The 19,773-nt window shown below is 42.1% G+C and overlaps 2 protein-coding genes across 2 annotated transcripts; one reads left to right on the top strand and one right to left on the bottom strand.

The window, feature by feature from the left end:
- Nucleotides 1-450: 450 nt before the first annotated feature.
- Nucleotides 451-13,092, bottom strand: ATG4A (autophagy related 4A cysteine peptidase). Its single transcript, XM_027716441.2, has 13 exons — nucleotides 13,024-13,092; nucleotides 11,353-11,463; nucleotides 10,113-10,184; nucleotides 9,665-9,763; nucleotides 8,305-8,406; nucleotides 7,704-7,776; nucleotides 6,250-6,329; nucleotides 5,095-5,282; nucleotides 4,907-4,985; nucleotides 3,897-4,042; nucleotides 3,249-3,305; nucleotides 2,050-2,161; nucleotides 451-1,741 (listed from the first exon to the last, which is right to left on the bottom strand). The coding sequence occupies exons 1-13, from the start codon at nucleotides 13,031-13,033 to the stop codon at nucleotides 1,677-1,679; spliced, it is 1,194 nt and encodes a 397-aa protein (XP_027572242.1). The 5' UTR covers nucleotides 13,034-13,092; the 3' UTR covers nucleotides 451-1,676.
- Nucleotides 13,093-13,290: 198 nt separating this feature from the next.
- Nucleotides 13,291-17,174, top strand: PSMD10 (proteasome 26S subunit, non-ATPase 10). Its single transcript, XM_027716522.2, has 5 exons — nucleotides 13,291-13,414; nucleotides 13,541-13,639; nucleotides 14,539-14,685; nucleotides 14,793-14,959; nucleotides 15,983-17,174. The coding sequence occupies exons 1-5, from the start codon at nucleotides 13,301-13,303 to the stop codon at nucleotides 16,134-16,136; spliced, it is 681 nt and encodes a 226-aa protein (XP_027572323.1). The 5' UTR covers nucleotides 13,291-13,300; the 3' UTR covers nucleotides 16,137-17,174.
- Nucleotides 17,175-19,773: the final 2,599 nt, after the last annotated feature.

Below are 19,773 nucleotides of genomic sequence, written 5' to 3'. Positions count from 1 at the left end.
CCTTCAGGAGCTCTGTGGGGCTCAGGCCTCCCCTGAGGAGTGTTTCCCCATGGCCAGGGGCGGGGTGGGGAATGAGCCTGTTCTGCTCCACTGAGGAAAGGTTTCTTTACCTGTTGCTTTTTTTTTTTTTTTAGCAGTAACTGCTCAAGACTGAGCATTTCAGAGCAAGGGCTTTTTTTTTTCAGTGAGGAGGAGAGGGCTGCAATTGCTGTCACAGGAACAGTAAGTTCATGTATTAACTAAGAAGTAATGCTTTGTTTTTAAAAAAAAACAAACATGCAGCTAATCCACGGAGAGGGGGAAGAAAGTTCTATTTTTCCTACATGTATTGTTTCCAAACCGTGGTTAAACATTGAAGGCAAACAAGGTGAGCTGTGACCAGGTTATGACTATTTTCTTGGAAGTCACACTGGCCCTGATCACGAAGTGCAAGTGAGAGCAGACAGCATGCAGGATTTCTCTATGTTGTCATTTATTGCTGAAGATGAAACTGCGATTCACGTCCATTACACTGTCGTGACACAATGACCACAATGGGGACTGTCTGATAGTAAAAAGGAACTGCATAATGGATTAAAAGATCTTTGCCTTTATTCTGAGCTGGTTTTCTTATAGCTGCTAGAGAGATACTCTGCCTAAGAAACAAAACTGCACCAGCTGTTCTGATAAACCTGGAGAATTAAGGCACTTTTACCAAAACAGATTTCAAAAGGCAACAAGTCAAACCCCAACAATTAAGTAAGTTGCATATGCCTATATATTAAGTTTTAAGATAACCTGGGTTATATTTAGTTCACACAAACAAATTAACAAAATATAGCAGCATACAACCTATGAAAAGCTTAAGAAATTTATTAGATGCACAGATAAAGTGCTGTAACAGAGAAACTTGTGTAAATCTTTTTAAAAATAAATAAGGTACAGTTAAACCACCTTTGACTTACTTAAGCTCCAAAGAAAAGTCAGCCTAAGTTTTAATGATTGAATTTTAAGGTCAAAGTGAAATCTATCATAACTATAACAGTGGTTGTGATCTGTATCAACTATTTGAGTCTCCTGTTCCTCTTGAGGTTTCCCAGGAACAGGAAGGCTATTGCAAAACGTATACGTTAGACATAGTTCCTTTCACAGAAACATTTTTGTAATAAAGTGTGGTTGCTCAAATACATGTTAAAATATTTAACAAGGAAACGATTTTTTCCTGATCCAGTCGATCTTTTAAACAAGACAATGCATTTTTTCTATGATGCAGCCCATGGGAGGGAACAGAAGTAAACATCCTCCTTAACTGAAGACTGTTTTGCTTTAAGAACTAAACTATTGCATTATAAGAGAGCAAGAAATACCCATTTTGTGTTATCCCTTTCTCCAAACATACAGCCCATTGTCAGACATATTTTTGCCTTAATGTCAGAGGTCCATTTGTCTTCAGGAAAGACACATTAAAAACAGGTTCCCTTTCAGGGTCTTATAATAAAATCTTTCACTGCCTTTCCCTCAGGGGAAGCTGTTTGACAGAAGGAACTGTCGCTGTTGGAGTTTTGGATGCTACCAGGTGTTTGTGCTCTGTTATCCATGATTTCAGGCACTTTGGGGCTAACATGGCTGTGTGATTTAAGTCAATGCAGTAATATTAGCAATATGTTCAATACTCAGAAGGGTCACCACAGTTTCCTTCATACGCTCAGGATTTCAAATTCTTCTTCCAATTCAAACAGCTTGTCTGTAGATTCGATGAGTTCTGGAAAAAAAATTAAACAATTTAGAATCTAAAGACATGCCTGACTTTGTTTACTTAAAAGAAAACCAAAACACCCCCCCCACCATTTTTCTGGAACGTGGCTTTTGAAATATTTTGTAAGATTTAAAAATACGTTGTGCTAGGACTTGTAAATTGTACGTGGCCTGTTTGGATAACTGATGCTCTGTAAGAAGACGTAGTGATTGCTTGATCCTCAGGAAAGCCCAGTTATTCCACCTGTGATGATTCTCCTGTTTGCTAAGGAGAACCACTGTGCTGCCCAGCAGCACTTTCAGCTGGTACCACACCTGCTCCTGTGGTTGTCACTTCTGGCTTGGTTGGAGGTATGAAAGGAGGCCAGTGTGGTGGGTGCTTCTGGACCAGCTCAAACATCCGTAGACTCTGCTGCTTTAGAATCTCCTGAGGACAGAATACAAAACAAAAAGTGTCTTGCTTAATTAGAAACATTTTTAATTATGTATGTCTATGCAATAACAAAGGCTGTATGCAGACAGGCAGTGAATACCTGTTATTTCAGGTACCTGCCACTATGAATCACTGCTTCACAGATCTCTTTTCCTACTTGGAAATACACCTGAAAGATGGATCTCTTAAACTGTCCTACAAATTATCAATGTGTTATGATAAGCTTTGATATCCTTACACCTATAATTTTGTTTACATGGAGCAGACACCAAGAATATGGTATTTTCTGCCTTTTATATGAAAATTACTTGCATGGACCTCTCTGTGTTCAAGTTTTCTGTTGATCAATGAGACAAAAGACAGATCCATTATCTCAAAAAAATACCCAACAGATTCTGAAAGATAGGTTTTAATCAGAAGAAACAAGTTATTATTGAAGCCAAATTTCAATCCTATCAGGTAAGCTACATCATATCCTCTATTCAGTTATTTACAAGCTGCTTTCCTTAGCCTTTTTTTTTTAAAAATGCCTTTAGAAGTTGGTGTTACTTCACATTCATATTTCTGTAGCTTAATATCCCAACTGCTTGCAGAAATGTCCTAAAGTCCTTTTCCTGTGGCAGCAAGCACCTTCTTTGTACCCCACAGTTCAGCAGGAGGGATTCTGCACTGAGAGAATCAGATCTTTTGTGGTACCAGGGACCAACAGTCAGAATCAGTACACGTATTATTATGTCAAAAAATAAATAAGGATCAGGAAGCAAACAAACAAATAAATTGCTACAACGTGGCAGTTTAAAATGTATTTCTCAGTAAATGACTAAGTATCAGCCAGTAACACAGTACTGCTAAAAAAAGCCAAACTCTGTAAGGGTATACATGGATTTGTTTTCCCAGTGCCAGGGCTCAGGGCTGCAAAATGCTGAACAAGCTCCATCAGCAACTCAGCAGTGTCATCTTACCCTGATCCTTAGTGCAGCCTTTGCTGGTGCTTGTTTGATTTGCAGGCAGGGAATTTCCACTTCAAAAAAAGAACAGTAAACATGGTTTCATACAGAGCAAATAAAGATAGTAGCATTACCTTTTGTACAAGACTACACCAGTTATCAAAATCACATTCTTCTTTGCAAAAGAAGCCCTAGGGAAAGGATACACATAGTAGTGTTAAGGAATTACAATATGTCAATGAGTGAAGGATGCTGTGGTGACTATGTATTGGTTATATCTCAAGTGACAATCACCCCTAACCCAACCAAAGGATGTTGGCATGTGGTCAGATTGAATTTCTTCACCTACTACAGTACTCTTGTTACCTATACTGGATATGGAATTACTACAAGTAATTCTATTTAAAGATTTGTAAATTATATAAAACAAATTAAGCTCAGGTAAGTATCTTCTCCAGAGCAAGCATGGATACATGCAATAAAATAAGGAAACTTGATTCAGTTCCCTGCTTTCACCTTCAAAATACTTCTAGAAAAGGTAATGGCTGCTCAGGAAAGAAAATTAATTGTCTCCCCAGGATCCACAAGTGAATTCCCTGCTTGACCTAAAATTCACATATCCTATGCAGTTACTATATAAACTACCAGGTGTTAAATTTTAGTTTGTAGCAGACTGCTCTGTGATCTTGGCTGTGATCAAGAAAACACGTTAGTGCCCTTACCAATACACAGAGGTACTGCTTTGAATAAAGTACACACATCTACTATTTCCTAACACCTACTAAAGCTACTGAAGGGTCCAAATTCATGATCTTCATTCTGTGTGGGGCTTGCTGGCAGTGGAAGCTTTCATCATCAACTGTGCCGTTTTCTTCTGAATCTACAAAACTCTGAGTGGTGTGAGGGTCCAAGTAGATCAGCTCATTGCCTGCAGGGGTAAAATCCATATGGTGATAATAAGCAAGAGGCTTTCATAAGCACTTATTCCATCCACACTTGTAAAACAGAAATTGCATTATCAGCACAGTCCATATCTTGACTTTCTAGCTAGGGAGTCTTTAAAAGAATTGGAAAGTTAGGCACAAGAGCTTCCCACAGGGCAGTTAACATACCTTCCTACTGTTACCTGTTAGGGTAGATGTTTTGGATGGTTTGTTGTACCTTTGTCTCATACTTTAGCTGTGTGAGGTCCAGATTTTTTAAAAATCTCAACTGCTGTAATCCCTAACATTCCACAGATCAAGAGGTACAGGATGACCACAAATGCAATCTGTAATCCCGTTAGGCATTCACTCAGAAATTGGAACAAATAAGTCTGACTAAAACAGCTCAGGTTTTACAAAAGGAAGAACAAAATATCCAAAAAGTTATGGATCAAACCAGGGTGAAATCTGAAAGACTGAATCTGGTATCAACTATTGCATTAATTAATAAAGGAAGGCATGGAAGAAGGTGAAAGAGATACTGCTATGAGAAAGTAAATTATGAAAACTCTGAAGCAAAAGACTAAAACAAAACATCCTTCATTAGAAAGTATTAATCATTAGGAAAAATTCAGTACTCCAGCAGCAGTGACACTTGACACTTGTTGAATGTTATGTGTCTTGTTCCTGCTTATATCATTCCTTATTTTACATCAAGCTCTGTTCCTATAAGAATGGTATCATACTGTTCCTGAAGTTTCCAGCATGTTTCTTCATTTCCATTCTCATACTTGAACTGCTTCCCCTTCCCAAGGAAAACCCTATCTCATCTCATATGGATATTCAGAGTAAGTTTCTTTCTTCCTTACCTAAAAATCCTATAAAATAATAGGCGTTATTGGGTTTCCCTCCTAATGCTCCCAAAGACTGTGGCATCTTAAAGCATTCCTAGGAGTTCAAAGAGAGAAAAATGACATTGAAGTTGATTTCTTTACTGATATATCAGATACCTGAACTTATTTCACAATAACAAACAATCACTGAAAAAACCCCTTACTTTAAACGCATCAATGTACACTGGATTTATGTGATTTATCCCTAGGCGGAGAGGTATAATGAGCAAGAGGGGCTTCCAGCCTGTGCAGAATCCTGCTGTGTTCTTGTTTCGGCCAAGAGCACTCCTGTGCAAATGTGCACTGCTGTGGGCAACGCTGCTGCTCTGGGGAGGGGACCAGCACATCTTCTCTGGGGAACGGAAACAGAGATCAGTGAATGCACAGAGCAACACAGAGCACGGCTTCCACTCCATCGTGGATTGAGCTACTTTTCCAGACAGCTCTATAGAGCTTCTGTTTTAAGGCAAAAGGAGCAGGGCCTGGAAATTGTTAACTCTCTAGTAGAAGTAATTCTGGCAGACAGAGTATGCCAGATAAGTGGCAGGGGGATGAAAATTTAGGACAGAAGTTACGTTTACTACTAGCAGTATTAATGCTGTCAAGCTTCGCCTGGGAAATGATATGGCAGAGATGAAACACTAGAAATTCTTCAGGGAACTCTTCGCTTCCAGTGATGCAGACATAAAATAACCAGGAGTAGGGACAAAAGCAGAACCAGGCTGTGGCTAAATACTGCTTGTAAACCCACCTTCCTTACATCTGCAAATCAGCCCTGTGTTTCTCTAGGGTCTGACCCTGGTTTCTCTTTTGCCCAACAGAAGCAAATCTTTGGCAAACTCTGTATTAAAAGCAGTTCTCTGTATTTCTACATACTGCAACTTCATTCCATGGCTGGGGTGGGAGCTTAGATAGCACAGACCGAACTCCACTTTTTCCTCAACTGCATGGTGTGTAAGTTGGCCACAAAAAGGCCTCGTCATTTTGTGCTAACTTCAGTTTTGGAAACCCAAAACCTGAATTTGTATTTCTTGTATTGCTTTTCTTACCCTGGGAACAAGTAGGGATGGCCCCAAGTATTTTGTTCATATTTAGATACATTCAGGAGAGTGGAGTCAAATCAAAAACTGTAACCAAAGAAATAATCACAGAATCATTTAGGCTGGAAAAGACCTTTAAGATCATCAAGTACAACTGTCACTCTAATGCTGCCAGAATGTAGTTTCCCCAAACAATTAAATTTGCCATGAGTTTGAGCTACTTTTTATTATTTGCTGAGACATTAAAGTAGTTCTAAAAAAAACTTTTGTTTCACTTACTGATGTCTTCAATGACCACTGTATTGTCCATAGAGACATAAACTGCTAATGAATTCCATTCATCAAATAAAGCAAGCTTCCTAGAAAACATGAAGGTAATACTTAACACAAGTTAATTAGGACCATGGGGGTAGCTTTTAATTCAGGATAGTTAAATGGTTCTTGAGTAAAAAAATTGTTTCTTCGGAAAAACATTTTTTTTAAATTTCCATGTAATAAAAAGATAACTTTAATATTTAATATATTTAGAAAAAATAAATACAGAGTGGTTCCAGGAAAAGCACACACATTGTACTGTGTGAAAGCTGTTTTGTCCTTTAGCCAAATGCAGTGATAGTAACAGCTCAACCACATAATTAGATTTATTACTTTTTATTGCATTTAACAGCCTCCACAGTGGGATCCTGCCCACAGTGCCTGGCATTGTCTAGAGAAGGAAAAAGTTCCTGTGCCAGTTTTTCACATAACTTTGTGCTTAAGTGCTTACTTCCACTAAATTCAGTGGAACTATTTCTGGGCATGTGCAGAGAGCAGACTCAGGGTGTTAAAAGCCAGAGCAGCTAAAAGTTTTTGGCACCCTCAAGTTAGGAGGGGGCATTAGAGCCCTTCAACAAGTTTCTGTCCACTTGTGTGACATCCAAAAGTCTGGGGAAGGGACCTATGCCTTTAGGCTGCACAGGCAGTCAGCTATCTAAAATAAGCCAGAAAAACCAGCATGTGAGTGCTCAGCCATGGAGAATTTGTAAGGGAAAGGAACTGGAGGCCAGGGCATCCTTTAGCTCCTCTCTCTCTCCAGAGTGTGTGTCTGTCCCAGAGCTGCAGCAAACTGCACCCAGGACCTGCAGTCTAGCCTTCACTTGAGATTTGGCACCTCCACCAATCTCTCAGGAATGGAGCAAAGTCAACTCTCTGAGTGTGGCTCCTAGACTAGGAGGAGCTTCCATGTTTTACGCAGCAGCCTCAGGCAGCACTGCAGCTCAGACAGCAGGGAACTGCAGTTCAGTTCCTCCCTGGCCTGGATGGCTTCACTCAGATCCTTCACAGCACCACTCTAATCTAATCAGGTGGCACTCCTGACCTGTCAGAGCTGTGCCACTTTGTGGCAAGAAGTGTATATTCCTTGCTGGAGCTTACCAAGGTTAGGGCATGTCGACAGCATAGCCAGAGAGCCCTTTCTGCAGGTATATATACATATATATATATATATATATATACATACACACAGCTCTTGGTATATTAAAATTTAGAACTCACCCAGTCCTGACTCACTACTTGCCCGCTGGGCTACACCATGGTCTGCACTGTGCTTGCAAACACATGGCACAGACATTCCTGATTCTGAGAGAGAGGGAGGGAGGGAGATCATCCTTTGGCACTGCCCTGGGGCCTCAGCGTGGTCTGAGCTCAGCTGCCCTGAGGGAACGTTCCCAGTGAGCTATGGAGACGTGACTTACTTGAGTACTTGAGCAACTGTGTTTGGTCCAAACCATTCTCCGATGGACTTCCCCTCTCCAACACCCATCTGCGCTGTTTTTGTGAGGGAAAACACACACAAAGAACATCACAGAGAAGCTGGTCACAGTGTATGTTAAATAGCATGGCCTACTTCTGACATGCATTCTAGAGCAACTGCAAACTGTATTTAGCAACAACAATTATTTTCTCAATCTATGCTCTTTTCAAATCTTAATGACTCCCAGTTCCCTTACTAAAAGTTCCTAAATTGTAACAAGAATTACAAATATGTCCTTAATTACAAATTACAGCACTAAGCTTTGTGACTGTCTGTTTTAAAACTATCAACTCTGGTACCCAAAACTTGAATACTTTACCAAGAGCTAGATTCTAGCATACAGCCTTATTTAGGTCTTAGTGAATAACATTTCTGAATTATTACACTTTGTACCCACTTGCATGCATTTTTATTTATGTATTAACATACACACTGTCTTCACAGTCACCTTTTAAAATTTTTTAAGTAACTTATTGCAAAGGAGAAAGTTTCAACACAGTAGGAATTTCAGTGGACAAAAAAAAGTTGGTGTGTGTTCTTACCCATTTGGTGGATGGAATAACAGCAATCTTTTCTATCTAGAAAGCACCGTAAGATTCTATGATATTCTTCTGGTTGTTTTTTGTGTTTTTCCCATTGCCAATCTTACAGGAAAAAAAAAGTTATACAGATTAAAAAAATAATGTTTCCATCATACTGATCAAATTTCTAGATGGTAGAAAGCCATACAAGAGACTAATGTACAATCCATCTCTAATATTTAATTTTATTTAGAGATCCTAGAAGTCACAGCTTGTCATTTCTTATCAAGCTGTCCTTTATCATCACAGGCTAGATTGTGATAGCTGGGAAACTAAAATAAAAATGTCAACTGCAAGTATATCCCGAGTGATCACTGCTGAGAATTGATGGCTATTGCTCTATGAGAGCTTTCAAGACTGTTTAGAAGTACCTGCTTTGCTGGGACCTTGTTAGATTTGTGAGCATTTGAAGGACGGTAAGATCCATAAAGCAAAGTCCAAACACAATGCTGGCCCTCTCCCACAGCAAACCCCAAACCATGGCTTTGCCATGTAAGCTTCTGCTTCTAATGTGAGGTGGTTACCTCACATTTACTGACAGAGAAGCACATCATAGGACTGATGCTATGAAGCAAATACATACTGCAAATTCTAGTTTTTCTCAGGTGATTTGTTTGCTTACTCCTTCAGTTAAATCTTTGCACTTCCGTTCTCTGGATTCAGTTATTCAACTGGATAAATCCTTCTGTGGATTCAGTTATAAATGTGGATAAATCCATAAATCATGCTGTCATAGAAAACATGGCACAACAGCATAAGGATCACATACCCAACCATAAAAATTTAATGGATAGAGGAGCTGCATAGAGAGCAGCCCTATGACTCTCACCTGTGACCCTGGGATGTGAGGTGTTGATACAGGCTTAAGAGCAGGGAATAACGGGGTCTGCTGTGGGGTTTGGACTCAGGCTGGTGATGGGTCAGTGGTTTGTGAAGTACTCTGTGAGGTGTCTATCACTATGTCACTACTCACACAGTCACTGTGTGCCAACATTTGGGGGCTATGTAAGCAATGAGGAGAGGGGAAGAACTCAAACACGTGGTGGCAAGTTTTCCCATGGCTTCAACTTGGATATTCCTCAAAAAGATTTATAAAATAACAACAGTGGGATTCCCTCTTTGTCCTCCCTCCATTTCTATTTTTCTGCTTGAGGCTGGCGTGATTTTAACCTGTTAGACAAGAATAGTTCACTTGTAACTTCTATCAGGGCATCAAGGAAAGTTTCGCTAAGGAATTTAGGTTTTATGCTTTTATGGAAAACTGCAGAAGAATCAAACAGTCTCCAAGCAACACAAAAGTTCCCTCAGCAACAGTACTCACCCCTTCCTAAATGTCTGCAGATCAGTGCCTGGGCCAGCATCATCTGCCCACAGCGCAGCATACATCCCCAGCCTGCGTCAGACGAGGGACCGGTGCCTCCTGAAAACAGAGTTCATCACAACCAATGTGAGCTTTACACTGAGTGCAGCCACTGAGAAAACTTCAAGTTAAATCTCTAACAACTATACTACAGGCTAAAGGCAATGAGCAAGCTCTTTTCTTTCTACAGTGCCGCTGTAATTTTACTGCTTGCCCTATAAACATGAAGACCTGATTATACACAGGTAGAGGCAAACAGGGTTTTTAATAGCTTTAAATCTTCTGTTTGCATAAGCAGTTAAAATTATGATGAAAATGTTCCAATACTGTAAAAATAATTTTAGACTCCCTAACATGATCACTAATCCTGCTAATCCACAAGCAGGCAGCTGGACTGCTGCATACTCACCAATAGGTGAAAACTTTCTTCTATACGTAAACCAGAGACGAGCACTTATATCCAACAATAGCTTAGATTTGTCTGGAACAATTTTAAGAGGAAAGAAATTATTAAAACAGACTTTTAAAACTGAAAAATTCCAATTTTCTCTGTGCAGTCAATATATGGAGAGTGTGGAAGGCTCTTGTTAGCTTTTACATACAAGACCCTTAATACTTAACATATTTTTAGCAGTTGAAACACAGAGAGCTTTTGTAGACTGCTAATTAAAATTAACTTATTAAGGATGGAATAATTATTAGCCAATGAAGTTTTACATGGGGTTTGGAATGATTATGCCCAGCCTGAATGAAACAGCTCTGGAGAACTACATCCTCAGGAAAGAACTGGTAAAGCAAGTTAAAAAAGGTGAATAACTCCTACATGCAAACCATCACGGAATTATGCTCTACCTCCAAACCCAATACAAAGTCATTTTAAGAACAGGTTAATAACATTAAATTTAATTAAATATCTTTTGTTTGTTTGTTTAAACACACGCACTTACAGACTTCTCCCAAAGGCTCTGAAGAATGCTTAAGAATCTTATTTGCTCCTTTTCCCTGCGCTGTGGCTCAGCCTGGCTGGCCTCTCCAAAGGATCCCTCAGCTGATCCAGGCTGCAGGCAGCACCCTGGGGCTGTCCTGAACACCAGGCCTGCATTGGTGGCCACTGCCTTTGACATGTAACACAGGATGCCCTTGTCTTCTCCCCGAGGAGCAAAGCCATTTTGGAATCCTTATTTTTATATAAATACATAGCTCTGCCATAACTTTTAGGTATTTACTCTCACCAGAGTATGTGCAGTAGATTCGTTTATTATTCTTTTGAAATATCCTTTTAGTGGCACGTAACAGGCTGCAGACAGCATCCCTCATGGGAAAATAATATTAGTGAGGCTGAACATTTCCCAAAATTTGTTTATTTATCTGAGACAGCTGATCTTGGGAAGTGACCAGGCTCACACCTGACAGCCCTTGCTGCAAGTGCAATCACTTTGCACAAATTACAGTTGGAAGCACACTGGCTTTGGTTCTGGTTTCTGTACAGGAGGAATTCCACTGCTTACAGCTGATGCCTTGTTGATAAAAAGGAACAAACTTCTCTCATGAGACTTTTAGGGAACATCAGGAAATCTGGAGCTGCTGATGCTGCATGTGAATCTATGAATGCTCTACAGAAGTAATAGATAATTTAATTCCACAGATACCTGTGTTTAGGTGGTGTTGCCTTCCTAGAATCCACACTGGCTCATCAGTTTCTGGAAATTCTTCTAAGTAGTCTGACAAAATAGTGATCTGGTTTTCATACCTAGATAAAACTGAACGGGAATACACAAAATTCAAACTCCATTTTATCCCTTTGTTCTTTTATGCACACCTTGGAGCTCTCAGACTGAACTAGCTGCAGCAAGTCCTTGCAGCCTTTGGGGGTTCTGATCAGTACTGTCAGCTGCTTTTAGTTTTTTGCTTTAAAAGCTGTTCTGACACTGAAATATCCAATGCCTTGGCTGGTTTTTATTTTGATCCTCAGCGACTGCTGAGAGAACACCAGGACTAACACCTTGATTTAAGCAGTCTGACTGAAGCCAGTGGCAGAAGTTCAGGATGACTGCAGCGAGGGTGAGATTTGATTCAAGATAATGAGGGAAGGAAAAAACCAATTTAGGCACTATGGCTTGATCTAAAATGTACGAAAAAAATACAAATCAGAGCGATTACAGCCTCGTGCTTAATGGGAAGCATGTGAAAAGTGTTAGCAAGACTGGGTTTTACTTTCTCAACTGGAGATTTGAAACACTTCAGGAGGAAGAAAAAAAAGATATAGTAATGTTATTATTCAACATTAGATCTATCTAGTGTAAAATAACAAATAATAATTAACACTACTAAAAGAAGACAGTCCAACCATTTTCTAGATGATTAAAGCAGTGCTTTTTGGAAGAGTGAAACATGCCTTCAAGCGTAAAAATGAACGCAAACCCCTTTATTTTAGATAACAATCTTAGGAATATATTGATAGAAAAATCAAAAGTTGAAAGCGAAAGCAGACACAATTTTATTTTATTCTTAAAGTAAGTGCACGTATATCCACTATATAGAACGAACAATCGGCTGTTAAGTATATAAAAAAAAAATATAAGAATTCATGTAAAAAATATACGTTCCAGCAATCCAAAGGGAGCTGCACCACCCTCTGGCTGGAGCGGCGGGGCCAGCGCTGCCGAGCCCCACTGCCCCTTCCCCGCTAAACACCGCGACAGACCCGCTGGGGCTGCCAGCTGGGCAAAACAGCCCCTCGCCCTGCGCCCTGCCTTCCCCGGCAGAGAACCCACCGCTCGCTGCACTTGGAGGGCAAATCGCCTGCTTTGGGTCCAAACACCTAAGACACTCTCGCCCCTCGAAATCCGACAGGAGACACCTGCGACCCCTCGGCGGCCGCGGTGTGACAGCTCATACCCCACGGGAAAGCACCACTGGGGGGGCTTTGCCCTTCCCGGGGGCTCTTTTCCCCTCCCGGGGTCTCTTTTCCTCGTCCGGGGTGTCCTTTCTCTCTCCAGGCTCCCTCAGCCCTCAGAGCGCTCCCGGCCGACCCGCGGCGCCTCCTGGGGCCGGGCTGGCAGCTGAGCCGCCCCGCACCCGAGCCCCTCACCCGAGCCCCTCAGCCCTGGCACCGGGAGAGGCCGCGGGACCCCCCGCTCCAGGCGAGCCCCTCACGGTGGATCGCACCCCCCCCGCCCCGTCCGTCCCTCAGCCCGCCGGCGCCTCCCGCCGCTGTGGCCCCCGGGGCACCGGCCCGACCCCTTGCCGCGGCCCCCAGGGCCTTGGCCCAGCCCGTCGCTACCGCTCCGCCGGCCGTGCCCGCGCCCCGCGCCCCTCACCGGCCTCCATCCTCCCGCTGTCACCATCCTCCTCCGCCTCTCCCCGACACGGAGGCACAACACGGCCACGCCGCGGGGCGCCCTGGGAGCTGCAGTCCCGCCGCCCGCCCGCAGCGCAACGCCCCCCGCCCTCGGGACTACAACCCCCAGCAGCCTTCGCGGCACAGGGGCGGGCGGAGCAGGCGGGAGGTGCGATTGGCCGGGCTGGCCCTGGTGGCCTCCTGATTGGCGGGACGCGGCGGAGCCCCGCCCCTCGGCGGCGGGGCGGCGGGGCAGCATGGAGGGCGAGGTGTCGGACGTGCCGGTGTGTAACCTCGCCTTCGCGGGGCGCCTCGAGGAGCTGCGGGCGCTGCTGCTCCGCGACCGGGCACAGGCCACCCGCGCCGATCAGGTTAGCGGGCTGCGGGGCCCGGGCGGGCTGCGGAGGCGGCTGTCCGCGGGGCGGCTCCTGCCAGCCGCTCCCGAGCCTTGCCGCGCTCACTCTTCTCCTCTCTCCTTCCCTCACGCTCTCCCGCAGGATCACCGCACCGCGCTGCACTGGGCCTGCTCGGCGGGACACACGGATGTCGCCGACCTCCTCCTCGGGCTCGGCGTGCCTGTGAACGATAAGGACGATGTGAGTGTGGCGGCCCTGCCCGGATCCCCCGCCCCGCCGTGCGGGGGCAGTGCGGATGCGCGGGCTCTGCCGCGGCCCTTGGCTGTCGTGGCTTCAGCCTTCCTCCCTTCCGTCCTTTTCCCTCTCCTGGTGCCCCCAGCGCGGTGTCTGTGAGGCTTGGGAAAGCCCAGGCTGCTGTGTGTGCGCTGGGAAGGCAATGAAATACTTCGGTGTTCATGCGGAAATGGGCGTAGAGAGACTTGACGAGTCCTGCTCGTTATCAAGGAATTTTAGGAGGACTCTTCTTATGAATGAAGCTGCAAAACCAGCGGTGTTTGTCTGGGTAGTTTTGGGGATTTTCATGTTGCCTTTATGCCTCTCAAATGTGTTGTGCCAAATCATGAGGTGCCGTGAAGATTTTTCACGTTGGGGAAGGCGTTATAGAGCAGGTGGCAGGTTCAGTCATTTCACAGTTGGAAAGGAGATGGTCTGCTCGTGTTCTAGAGGAAGGGTTGAAATATTTGCATCTGTTACAAAGCATCCTAAATATCACCCTTAGAGAAGGAAATGTCTCATCAGTTTAGAGGGTAGGATATAGGAAAGATTAAAGAAACTTTTGTACGCCCTTTTCTTTTTTGTTAAAAAAGCACTAGTGTGAATTCTGGAGGCACAAACTGTCCTGCAAAGGTACTGTGCATAACTCTGACTTCTGTCATTTAACTGGCAGCATTTGTCAGGTACTGAGTGCAGGCAAGAACAAGAGACTTGTCTCTCTGGTGATAATCAGTAATGTTCAGCTTTACAGTTATAAGAATATGTGCAGTGTGAGTAGCTAAATCTCATTTTGGGTTATGCATTGTCATGGTTTTTTGCCTGAAACTCATGTTTTGAATAATGTGGTTTTGTTCTCACCTCTGTAGGCTGGTTGGAGTCCCTTACACATTGCTGCTTCTGCAGGCCGGGATGAAATTGTGAAAGCCCTCATTGCCAAGGGTGCCCATGTCAATGCTGTCAATCAGAATGGCTGCACACCCCTGCACTATGCAGCCTCCAAAAATAAGCAGGAGGTATGTTTAGCCAGGCTACTGGAGGTGGTGGTGCTCTGGGAAGAAGGATTTTATTATGTTAACTTCACATCCTCCTCCCCTGCTCCTTTCTCTTACTACACACTCAGATTGCAATCATGCTTTTGGAGAACGGGGCAGATCCAGATGCAACAGATCACTTTGAATCCACCCCGTTACACAGAGCAGCAGCCAAAGGGAACCTAAAAATGGTACAGATCCTTGTGCAGCACAATGCCACTGTGGATATGCGGGACTCCGAAGGGAATACTCCTCTGTAAGTAATTTTTTATTTTTATTTTGCTTAATACAGCATAATTTTTATGAAATGAAATGCCATTAGTCCAATTTCTTTTTTTTTTAATTTTTTGTTGCCTCAAAATACTGCCTTGCTTCACGTCCCCGTGCAATTAAAAAGTATTTGACAAAATCATACTTAGTATTTTACCTAAGTGTGTCTGTACATGCATACTTTAATTTGTGTTACCACATCTACTTAAAGAGTGTAGAACACCTTTTGTAATAATTTGGAATACGTTTGGTTGCCACTAGAGGGTAGAGAGTGAGCTAATGACATCCAAGTCAGAGGAAACTGGTCTTGCAGGCTGGCCTACTCTGTCCTGCCAAGCAAGAACTCCTTTTACAACCTTTTCTTCACCTCTCTAAGGAAAATAAGTTGCAATTTCAATACAACCAGCCCAGTGTTCGATGTTACCTTAGAGATCAATTTGAATCTGTAAGGATAAAACCTTAGCTGCTTTGAAGTTGGTGGCAAAACTCTGCCTTGTTTAGAGTGGAATCAAGAGTTTGCTGTGAATAAGATCAAGCAGTATGTTTAAGCTGTACATAAACCCCTGAATGGCCCTGGAATGCACACGGTTATTCTCAGGAAAAAAAGTGCTTGCTGCATTTGCAGTGACTCGTTACTTCAGATTGTTTTTTAGCAATGGATGATTTCTTTATCACTTTTGATTCAACTGGAGGTTGCCACCGTCCATTTTCACTGTGGATTATGTTCCCCCTTGCTTTGCTGACTGCAGAACCAAATCCTAATCCAAAGAACCGTCTTAACATTACAAGGACAACAGCAGGAGGAATGTTCTTGAGTTGCTTAATGACAACAGAGTAACTAGACAGCAAGCTTTGGAGTCACTGTAGGTAGTTGGCTGTGTGTGGTTTTGTTGTTCTAGGATGTATCTCCCCCCAGAATTCGCGCTGTCATTTTGACATGGCATAATTATTGCTCTTTATAAGCCTGGACTGTTTAATAGTGGCTGTGGGTTTCTTGTTCTCACTGCAGTCATTTAGCCTGCGATGAAGAGAGAGTGGAGGAGGCAAAGCTGCTGGTGTCTCATGGTGCAAGCATTCACATTGAGAATAAAGAAGAGCTGACCCCACTGAAAGTGGCAAAGGGTGGCCTGGGAGCCATACTTAAAAGGATGGTGGAGGGCTAGTGGGGGCTTCCCACTTGAGCCTCTTTCCTGTTGCACTTATATTTAAGACTGCAAACTTCATAGTTTGATATTTCAACCAGGATGTTGTGTGTGGGTATCAGCATGGTAATAAAATGTTTTTATTGAAGCTGTCCTTCAAGTGCAGTGCCAAAACAACTGTTTGTACTTCCTGTTAATTGAATAGTTCACTGATTTTAAAGTATTTTTCAATATTTTGCAGTTTTCTTTCAGTTTACAGTACGATCTGTATAAATGTGGTCATTCTTTGTATGTCAGATCTTAGTTTAGAATTATTTCTTTCTAGCAACAGGACCAAAAATGCTTTACCAATTTAAAGCCAATTTCATTTTGGAAGCTTGTCCTACAGTCTTTGTTTCTTCCCTTAGCCTTTGTGATTTGTATGTGGGATTGTATTTAGTTTTTGTGGGTACAAATGTCTTTCTTCAGATGATTCTAAACTACACCTTATCTCCCTTTGTAGAATGCAGTTTGCTCAGTTGCTTGGATAAATGTATCCATTTCTGTTACTCTTGATCTATTCAAGTGAGATCTGAGTGTTTAAAGCTTTTTTTAGTGTTACTGGTTGTTCTTCTGTTTCTCTGAATCTTTAAATACATGTATTTGATGAAGTGCACTGGATTGCTTGCAGAATGCAGCAGCAGTTTCAGGGTTACCTCTGCAAATATAATGTTTTATAATGGATGGCTCTGGATAATTCTCTGGGATATACTTCAAATGTAATGTTTTTTCCTCTTGCTCCTTTTGTAGGTTCCTTTTTCTGTTCTCTCTGACTCCCATATGCAGCACTGACACTTGCAGTTTACCATCTTGTTTTATAACAGAAGCCTGGTTTTATCTCTACTTACTCATAGCAAATCCTGATATTAAGTTATTAGAAGGCAAAGCTAATGAGACAGAGTCTGAAAAGTGACCTGTTCTGATGTTGGTAAGATCACTTTTGGCACCAGTGGATAGATTTCCCCTTGAACAAATGATGCCGATAAAATTCTGTGAAATAAAGAACTTTCCTAAACAACAGTCTTTGGTATCATAAAACTTTATTGAACCTGTATGTAACAAACCCAATGTTTTCTAAATAGCTTGTACGCTTGGGATGTGAACAGCAGATGAGATGAAACTCTGCCATCCATTCCCACAAGTGGGAATGCAACATGTCTGATCTTCAGCCTCAAGGAAAGGTTGAAATGCAAGCTGGCAGTTTCTACAGTTTGACTTGCAGGGATTAAGGTAATGCAGTTTATTTTGATAAACAAGACAGAAACAACCAAACAAATATCTTCATCATTGACTTTAAATGTATCTTAGAACACAAAATGCAGGTGAAATTTCACACTTGCCTGTACAGTAAGCTCTGGCCATGCAGTTCTTGATTGAAGGAGGAACGTGACTGAGTAAATGTTTCTTGGGTGTTGCACAGGCACTGCTGAAAATTTGATTTGAGAACAGCTGAAGTTAAGAGTTCTGTGTTCATCCTTGATCTTTGTGTAGCAAAAAAACCCTGCCACAGCTCTGTAGCTTTGTAAATACACTTCCCTAGGAGATGGTAGCTTGAATGTTGGCTGAGTGTCTGGTTTCCATGTTAATGATCCCTACTCCCACAGGAGAAGATAAATGGGCCATGCAGCAAAGACTGTTGGAACATCTAAGGCAAATTCTGAAAAATGTTTCTGTATCCTGCGTGGCTCTGCAGGGTTTTAGAGTTACACACTGTGGATCAATACCTAATTTGCATTGTGCTTTGCCCAGAGCATCAGCAGAAAGCTAGGAACAGTGCCCCATCCTTTTTAATAAACTTTTACAGACTTTATAATGAGAATAAACATCTGCCAGAAGGCTTACAGAAACATCTCAATATGTTAAGAAACTCTGAATAAATGTTATTTTCCTTACCTTTCTGCTCCTCCCCAGCAACCTGTTTTGTTTCTTATTTTTGCCTTTTTATTTTTAATACTACCTATTACACACTGATGGGTGGAAGTACGAGAGGAATCATTAGTCAAGAACTTGTGTTGAATTGTTCTTTTGTTTTATTTAAAAACATTAATGAAACTTGAGCAGTTTCTACTTTTTGAACAAATATAAAACCTGTGACGTTCTAGGAAGATTGTATTAGCTATAGAAGGTAATTACAGCTCACCCACATAAGCTCCTATCTTACTGCAGCAAGTTGTGTAAGGAATACCTGTAGATAAATTTGTGTAGGTGAGATTAAGGAAAGATTGGAAAAAAATGTGGTAATGATCACATAACATAGTCCCCTTTTCAATCACAGTAGTGCTGTTGCAGAGATGTGGAAGTTGGAAAGGTGTTGCAGTAAGAAAAACGTGGCTAAGATGCATATATACAGAAGAAAGCTTTAGAAAAACTGATACAGCTATAGTGGTAACATGAAGACAGTTGTTTATAGTTTCCCATGAAGGGTAAAAGAAAACTTAGGAATATCAGATAAGAAATTATTTTAAATTATTGCTGCTGTCAGCCAAGTCAAGGGCTCCCTCAGACTAATAATTGATTTGAAACAAATAAGGGGAAACACCTTTGGTAAGAAATAGCACCCAAACAGGAGTAGGTATTCTCTCTCTTGCTGTTTCTGAGCATGTTTAATGTCATCCTTCTGCATGTTGACACAACTTTGGGTGTCAATATCAGACTTTCTCAGTAAGCTGCTCAACCCAGCAGGACATGAGTTACGGATTTTGCTTGGCATAGTTGTCAAGAGCTGCCTGATTAAGGAGATCATGACTTAAGGTTTACCCTGGATATTTAGGGAAGAGAAGAATGTGAGGATCCACCAGTAAAATATGGCAGTGTTGGTATTAGCAAGGGTTTGACCCTCACAGTCTGGCACAAGCAGTTTTTAGTTAAAATTGTATAAGAACACCGTAAGTGTCCTTTTACTCTGGAATGAAGCTAAACACTACAACACACATAACAAAGATAAATATTTGAAAGCCAGAAAACTGTGTTGGAAAGGACAATGAATACAGTTATGCTTGAAGATCCCAAATGACTCTTAACTAGGACTTCATGCTTTACATCTTCTTTAAATGTTGCCATGTTTTTTCTATTTTTTTCCCCCTTTTTTTCCTTTTTTCTTCTTTTTTGGTTGTTTTTGGGTTTTGGGGGGTTTTTTTGGTGCTCACTTTTTAGATAAACATATTTAGAGCTGTAGGAACTGAACCTGAAAATGTTAGCTGAGAAATTTTAAAGATGAATGTTGCATATGTCTAATGTTTACAGGCTAGGAACAGTCAGCAAGGGATTTATGCATGTTAGGTCCTATAAAAGATTTAAATGCCAAAAAGTTCCAGATCCCTGAGCCAGATACATTTTTGTGCAGTGCATGAGACTGAAGCCAGTGTTTCCCTGAGTCAGCGAGGACCTGCCTCGTGTAGTTCCAAACAGAGCTACTGAGGCTGTGGGTCTGTATTCACCTGAGCCCCGTGGTCTCTGAGCTCTTCTGAAAGTAGGTCTCTTTGGAAAAAACTTTTTGAAAAACTGAGTTTGTGTAACCTCAGAAATGAGGCCCAGAGAGAATTGGTGTCTAGTGATCAACATGTGTGTGGTTCAGTTCCTTTTTCTCCTTCCAACCACTCAAGAGAGTGGTCATTACTCG

This window comes from Pipra filicauda, unplaced genomic scaffold (genome assembly GCF_003945595.2).
Source record: "Pipra filicauda isolate LSUMZ 115617 unplaced genomic scaffold, ASM394559v2 scaffold58_size5111680_pilon, whole genome shotgun sequence".
Classification (NCBI taxonomy): Eukaryota; Metazoa; Chordata; class Aves; order Passeriformes; family Pipridae; genus Pipra; species Pipra filicauda.
The sequence above is the reverse complement of the archived record's forward strand: the minus strand, read 5'-3'. Positions and strand labels throughout refer to the sequence as shown.